Source organism: Erythrolamprus reginae, chromosome 6, assembly GCF_031021105.1.
Source record: "Erythrolamprus reginae isolate rEryReg1 chromosome 6, rEryReg1.hap1, whole genome shotgun sequence".
Taxonomy (NCBI): Eukaryota; Metazoa; Chordata; class Lepidosauria; order Squamata; family Dipsadidae; genus Erythrolamprus; species Erythrolamprus reginae.
In genome coordinates, this window is record NC_091955.1 from 7,419,590 (window position 1) to 7,427,089 (window position 7,500).

Below are 7,500 nucleotides of genomic sequence, written 5' to 3' on the forward strand. Positions count from 1 at the left end.
GCCCTGTTTCCTCCCAGTAGATTCCTAGAGAGGCCCCATGGAGGCTTCTCCCTGCCTTTTCCGGCCCTGTTTCCTCCCAGTAGATTCCTAGAGAGGCCCCACAGAGGCTTCTCCCCACCTTTTCCGGCCCTGTTTCCTCCCAGGAGATTCCTAGAGAGGCCCCATGGAGGCTTGTCCCTGCCTTTTCCGGCCCTGTTTCCTCCCAGTAGATTCCTAGAGAGGCCCCACAGAGGCTTCTCCCCACCTTTTCCGGCCCTGTTTCCTCCCAGTAGATTCCTAGAGAGGCCCCATGGAGGCTTCTCCCTGCCTTTTCCGGCCCTGTTTCCTCCCAGTAGATTCCTAGAGAGGCCCCACAGAGGCTTCTCCCCACCTTTTCCGGCCCTGTTTCCTCCCAGTAGATTCCTAGACAGGTCCCACAGAGGCTTCTCCCCACCTTTTCCGGCCTTGTTTCCTCCCAGTAGATTCCTAGAGAGGCCCCATGGAGGCTTCTCCCTGCCTTTTCCAGTTACAGTTTCGGAGGCTTGGGGTTGTTAAGTGGAAAATGGTTCTTGAGAAGAGGCAAAAAAAAAATCTTGAACACCCGGTTCTTATCTAGAAAAGTTCGTAAGTAGAGGCGTTCGTAGGTAGAGGTACTACTGCATATGTGATTTTGAAAAAATAATGCAAACGATTATGAAAACGGAACAGAATCCAAAATTCAAAACAGATTTATGTACACCCATGTCTCCCAGTGTTAAGCCCGGTGTAAGGCTTAACAATTTAACAATTCTGTTTTCCTCTTACACCTTCAACATGTTTTCGACTTCGCAGCTGAACGTTGGATGCACAGATCAATTCAGCGGCTCTGCCCCAGTTCTTCTTCAGTATTCCCACGATGCTGGTTTGTCTTGGTTGTTGGTGAAGGAGGGCTGTTTCCCAGCATCCCCTGGGGTGAAAGGCTGCGAAGGAAGCACCAGGGAATTGACGGAGCCAACCATGTATTACGCGGGGGACTTTGAAGAGTGGACAAGGATCACCATTGTGGTGCCGAGATCGCTCGCTGCTAGGTAATGCACCTTTGGATTGGTTTAACCCCATTTACCGTATTTTTCAGAGTATAAGACACACTGGAGTATAAGACGCATCTTATTTTGGGGGAAGGAAAATAATGAGAAAATAATCTGCCTACGAAATATTCATCTGGCTAGTCCTTATCTAATCAGCTTCTAGATAAGTCAGCTTATTTAGTTTGCTGGCTTTGAGTGCATGTCAATGTTCCCTCTATGCTGTGCAGGCGCGCGCCCCACACAACCATTAGGAAACCCTTGCCCAGAAACTTTTGAAGTGGCGCAAAGCCACGCAATCCCGGATCGCTCACTTCTCCCTGCCTAAGATCGCTAAGATCTAGTTTGCTGGTTTTGAGCGCATGTCAATGTTCCCTCTAAGCTGCGCCGGCGCACCCCCGCGCAACCATTAGGAACTCCCTGCGCAGAAACTTTTGAAGTGGCAAAAAGCCACGCAGTCCTGGATCGCTCGCTTCTTCCTGACTAAGATCGCTAAGGTGAGCAATGCCCAGCGCCAGCCAACAAATCCGGTTGCCCGGGAAAGCGGCGCGCTTTTTAAACGCGTGCTTTTTCAAACACACCGATTTCCTGCACCGGCCAGAAATTAGAAATGTTTCTTTCTTTCTTTCTTTCTTTCTTTCTTTCTTTCTTTCTTTCTTTCTTTCTTTCTTTCTTTCTTTCTTTCTTTCTTTCTTGGTTTGTTTGTTTGTTTGTTTGTTTGTTTATTACTTCTGTGCCACCTAGTCCTGAAGGGACCGCCACTCAGACACTATATTTTTTCGCCACACCGAAAAACAATTAAAGGGAACATTGGCGCATGTGCTTGCTTTTTATCCCCTTCCAACTCTATCATTCTTCTCTGTTCTGTTTTATTCAGAATCGTAACATAGAAACATAGAAGACTGACGGCAGAAAAAGACCTCATGGTCCATCTAGTCTGCCCTTATACTATTTCCTGTATTTTATCTTACAATGGATATATGTTTATCCCAGGCATGTTTAAATTCAGTTACTGTGGATTTACCAACCACGTCTGCTGGAAGTTTGTTCCAAGCATCTACTACTCTTTCAGTGAAATAATATTTTCTCACATTGCTTTTGATCTTTCCCCCAACTAACTTCAGATTGTGTCCCCTTGTTCTTGTGTTCACTTTCTTAACAGTCTCTTCTTCTTCCAAGATATTAATACAATAGCTAAGAATTTAACAAACAGTTCTGCTTACGATAGTTTTTAAACGTTATTTCTACCTCTTCCCTGTTTATTTTTTTTAACAGCCTGGCCAAGTGTATTTTATCTTCTCGCCTAAGTGTTTCTAGACAGTCTCCTTCTGTTACTCCATTAACAAATAATTACAGCACAAGGCACGCTGCATAGTTTAGAGAACTAACAGTCTTCTTGGTGGGACTAAATCACATACACAGTGGCCATTCTACTCCGAAGTATTTTCCTTTAATTAACCAACAAACACAGTTTGCAAAGTCACGCAGGCATTAATGAGATTGAAACAGTACCCAATCGATAGAGCCAGCCTGTTTCGCATTATGTCTGTCATATAACTGGGACAAGGCACCAGATTCGAAACAACGTATCTCAGCTCCCTAAGAACGCTAATCAAGCTAATCAGCATAATTGCACTTATCGATTGCAGTTACAGATGGGATATTATTCCGCGCCTTCCCTGTATGCACGCTACAACAGATTTGCACCCAGATCTAAAAAATATTCCCTCTGGAATCAGTCCCATTAATGGTAATGGAGACTATTCGAAGTCGTAGCACGTTATGGGAACATTTCTTCGTTGTGTATAAGTTCTGCCTCCAACCTGTTCACAGCAATATATAGATTTTTCGCGTATTATTTTCCGTCGATAATGCTAGCAGAATCCATCTGTCGAATTTCACAGATTGTCGCGTGCTCAATTGTACAAAGTTTTGTTTTGACGCCTTCCATTGTAGGATGCCAATGTCTAAATTCAGATTATCCAATTTGGGAGGGGGGGTGTTCTTTAATAGTAGAGTAGAGAAGGAAACGGCATTGCTTCCCCACCATTGAGGGTCTTACTTGTACATGTGTTACAATGTGGTGGTGGGGGGAGAGGGTAAGATAGGGCAGGGCAGGGGATGAGAGAGGAAAGAAGAGGAGATGATGAAGGATGGGATGGAATGGGAGGTATGATAGGACACAAAGTAGTGGAAGTGATGTGTCTGGAGGCTGTTGGGGTCTGGATCGGTGTCAACAGACTCAAACTCAACCCTGATAAGACGGAGTGGCTGTGGGTTTTGCCTCCCAAGGATAATTCTATCTGTCCGTCCATCACTCTAGGGGGGGGAAATTATTGACCCCCCTCAGAGAGGGTCCGCAACTTGGGCGTCCTCCTCGATCCACAGCTCACATTAGAGAAACATCTTTCAGCTGTGGCGAGGGGGGCGTTTGCCCAGGTTCGCCTGGTGCACCAGTTGCGGCCCCTATTTGGACCGGGAGTCACTGCTCACAGTCACTCATGCCCTCATCACCTCGAGATTCGACTACTGTAACGCTCTCTACATGGGGCTACCTTTGAAGAGCGTTCGGAAACTTCAGATCGTGCAGAATGCAGCTGCGAGAGCAATCATGGGCTTCCCTAGGTATGCCCATGTTACACCAACACTCTGCAGTCTGCATTGGTTGCCGATCAGTTTCCGGTCACAATTCAAAGTGTTGGTTATGACCTATAAAGCCCTTTATGGCACCGGACAAGGATATCGGCTGCACGAATCCCAGCGGCCGGTTAGGTCCTACAGAGTTGGCCTTCTCCGGGTCCCGTCGACTAAACAATGTCGGCTGGCGGGACCCAGGGGAGAAGCCTTCTCTGTGGTGGCCCTGACCCTCTGGAACCAGCTTCCCCCAGAGATTAGGACTGCCCCCACCCTCCTTGCCTTTCGTAAACTTCTTAAAACCCACCTCTGCTGCCTGGCATGGGGGAACTGAGACATCTCCCCTTGCCTATGTAGTTTTATGTATGGTATGTTTGTGTGTATCCTTTTTATATAATGGGGTTTTTAGGCTTTTAATGTAAATTTGTTATTTTAGACTTTAATATTAGATTTGCTATTGTATATTGTTTTATCATTGATGTGAGCTGCCCCGAGTCTGCGGAGAGGGGCGGCATACAAATCTAATTAATAATAATAATAATGATAATAATAATAATAATAATAATAATAATAATAATAATAATAATAAATAATAAAATAATAAAGCCCACAAAACAACCTGGTTATGTCTTGGAAGAGTAAACATTTGCAAACTGGAACCTGTTTTCTAAGAAAGCAACAACTTTGGTATTATTATTATTATTATTTATTATTATTATTTATTTAGATTTGTATGCCGCCCCTCTCCGCAGACTCGGGGCGGCTCACAACAAAGTGAAAAAACAGTTTACAACAAATCTAAATTTCTACCCTTCTGTCCCCCTTCCTGTAGGAAGACCAGATTCCGCTGGATTCAAGAGAGCCACTCGCAAAAGAGTCTTCAGCCCTTCGGCTTGGATGGCGTGTATATTTCAGAGCCCTGTCCCAACTACTGCAATGGTCAGGGAGACTGCATTTCCGGTGTCTGTTTTTGTGACATGGCCTATACAGGTAAGGTTTTAACGTGTGGGGTCACCGTGAATTTCCACATGAAATAGTTTGTTCAAAACGGCTCCTTCAAGTCCAAAAACACCAGGGAATTTCCAGAAGAATGGCACTCTTGACGAATCAGCCATCAGTAGACCCATAGACATTAGCAGTACCTATAGACCATGCAAAAGAAACGAGCCATTTGTGCGTTCAGTGTTAGATTTGTTTGGATATTTGGGTTACCTTATTTTTTTTACACTTTTTAAAAATTGTTGTTACTGTTGAATATATGCTTTCCTGTTTCCTTTGTTTATCAATAAGAATTTTATTCTTGTTGATAAAATGATAGATTGGAATAGATAGATAGATAGATAGATAGATAGATAGATAGATAGATAGATAGATAGATAGATAGATAGATAGATAGATGATAGATAGATAGATGATAGATAGATAGATAAATTATAGATAGATAGATAGATAGATAGATAGATAGATAGATAGATAGATAGATAGATAGATGATAGGTAGGTAGGTAGGTAGGTAGGTAGGTAGATAGATAGATAGATAGATAGATAGATAGATAGATTATAGATAGATAGATAGATAGATAGATAGATAGATAGATAGATGATTGATAGATGATAGTTAGGTAGGTAGGTAGGTAGGTAGATGGATGATAGATAGATAGATAGATAGATAGATAGATAGATAGATAGATAGATTATAGATAGATAGATAGATAGATAGATAGATAGATAGATAGATAGATAGATAGATAGATATAGATGATAGATAGATGATAGGTAAGTAGGTAGGTAGGTAGGTAAATAGATGATTGATAGATGGTAGATAGATAGATAGATAGATAGATAGATGATAGATAGATAGATAGATAGATAGATAGATAATGGATGGATGATAAGATAGATAGATGTTACTGTGTTTTAGTAGTGTAACTTAACTCTGTCCTATTATTCTTTTTATCACTTCTTTATACTTTGCTATGTTAATGCAAACTATAATTCTATACTTGTTTGACAAATATAATAAATATTAATAAATAAAAAATAAAAAATATATAATTTTTTTTTTTGAAGCTTCACATGGGACCTGTGTGTCTAATGTACCTAATCCCAGTGAGATGTTTGACAGATTTGAGAGGAAGTTGAGTCCCCTTTGGTCCAAGATAACCGGAGCTCAAGTTGGAAATGGCTGCGGAATATTGAGCGATGGGAAATCTCTTTACTTTGGTGGGTCGGGCAAGAGGGAAGCCCGAACCGTCCCTCTGGATACCACAGGCATCAGGTTAACTCTATATTTTGTTTATAAAAACTTTCATTTTTCCATAGATTTTACAGGACCATGAAAAAAATTCAGATTTTCTTTTCCCTAAGCGGGACAAAGTTTTAGATGACAGCTTTCCAACCTCAGCCATTTTAAGACTTTTGGACTTCGACTCCCAGAATTCTTCAGCCAGCAGTGCAAAACAAATACTGGCTGAGGAATTCTGGGAGTTGAAGTCCATAAGTCTTAAAGTGGCCAAAGTTGGAGACTTCCTGTTTTAGATGAAATAATGTCTCATTTTCAATGATTTTGAAGAACCACATGCATAAGTGTTATTAGAGATTAGTGTGATACAGGAAGTCCTCGACTTACAAGCACAAAAAATCTCAAATTTTCTGCTAAATTGCTAAGTGAGACAGTTGCTAAGTGAATTTAGCCCTGTTTTACAACCTTTCTTTGACACAATTGTTATCACTGCAGTTGTTAAGTTAGTAACAGATCTGTTCAATCTGATTCCCTCATTGACTTGTGCTTGAATACTGGGAAATTATTTGTTTGTTTGTTTGTTTGTTTGTTTGTTGATTGATTGATTGATTGATTGATTGATTGATTGGATTTGTATTATATTATATTATATTATATTTGATGGAACAATTCCCAGACTTTAAAGATGCGGTTGTTTTTCCTTCCACACTAATTTTTAAAATTTATTTACTTATTAAAATTCTCTTTATTGATTTTTTCAGGTTTTAAAAATTGCAATAACTCTTTAAGCAATTCTACATCATCGTATTTACGTTGATTTCATATTTTACGCATTGCAATATTTACAGTATTTACAATATTCTACGTCCTTGTTTCATTTTCATTTTCTCATTTTCTATCACCAATCTATTGATACCAATTTTCCTTTTTTTTAAAAAAAACAAAAAACAGACTAGTTCAATTCTATATACAAATTGGAAGCAAAACAGCTGGCATCGACTGCAATAGACCCCGAACCAGGAATGAAGGTAAATTCATTTTTTTATTTGTTATTTATTTTATTTATTTTATTTATTTATTCATTTGTCCAATACACAAATACATAGGAAGAAAAATAGACATGTAGTAATATATATAAGGGTAAAGTGAACTTAGAGGAGAGGATATATGAAAGGAAGAGAATATATATGATAGGTGAAAGAAAGGAAAGACAATTGGACAGGGGACGAAAGGCACACCAGTGCACTTATGTACGCCCCTTACTGGTCTCTTAGGAACCTGGAGAGGTCAATCATGGACAGTCTAAGGGAGAAATGTTGGGGGTTAGGGGTTGACACAATTGAGTCCGGCAATGAGTTCCACGCGTCGACAACTCGATTGTTGAAATCATATTTTTTACAGTCAAGTTTGGAGCGGTTCGTATTAAGTTTGAATCTGTTGCATGCTCTTGTGTTGTTGCGGTTGAAGCTGACGTAGTCATTGACCGGTAGGACGTTGCAGCATATGATCTTGTGGGCAATACTCAAATTGTATTTTAGGTGCCGTAGTTCTAGGCTTTCTAGGCCCAGGATTGTTAGTCTAT

The 7,500-nt window shown here is 40.7% G+C and overlaps 1 protein-coding gene across 2 annotated transcripts in view; it reads left to right on the forward strand.

Moving 5' to 3' along the window:
- Positions 1 to 7,500, forward strand: part of RELN (reelin) — a 522,908-nt gene that overhangs the window by 417,197 nt on the left and 98,211 nt on the right. For both annotated transcript variants that reach the window (XM_070755186.1, XM_070755185.1), the window contains 4 exons: positions 811 to 1,046; positions 4,510 to 4,667; positions 5,747 to 5,954; positions 6,870 to 6,946. In XM_070755186.1, coding sequence (XP_070611287.1) covers positions 811 to 1,046; positions 4,510 to 4,667; positions 5,747 to 5,954; positions 6,870 to 6,946 — 679 coding nt within the window. The remainder of the gene's footprint in view (positions 1 to 810; positions 1,047 to 4,509; positions 4,668 to 5,746; positions 5,955 to 6,869; positions 6,947 to 7,500) is intronic.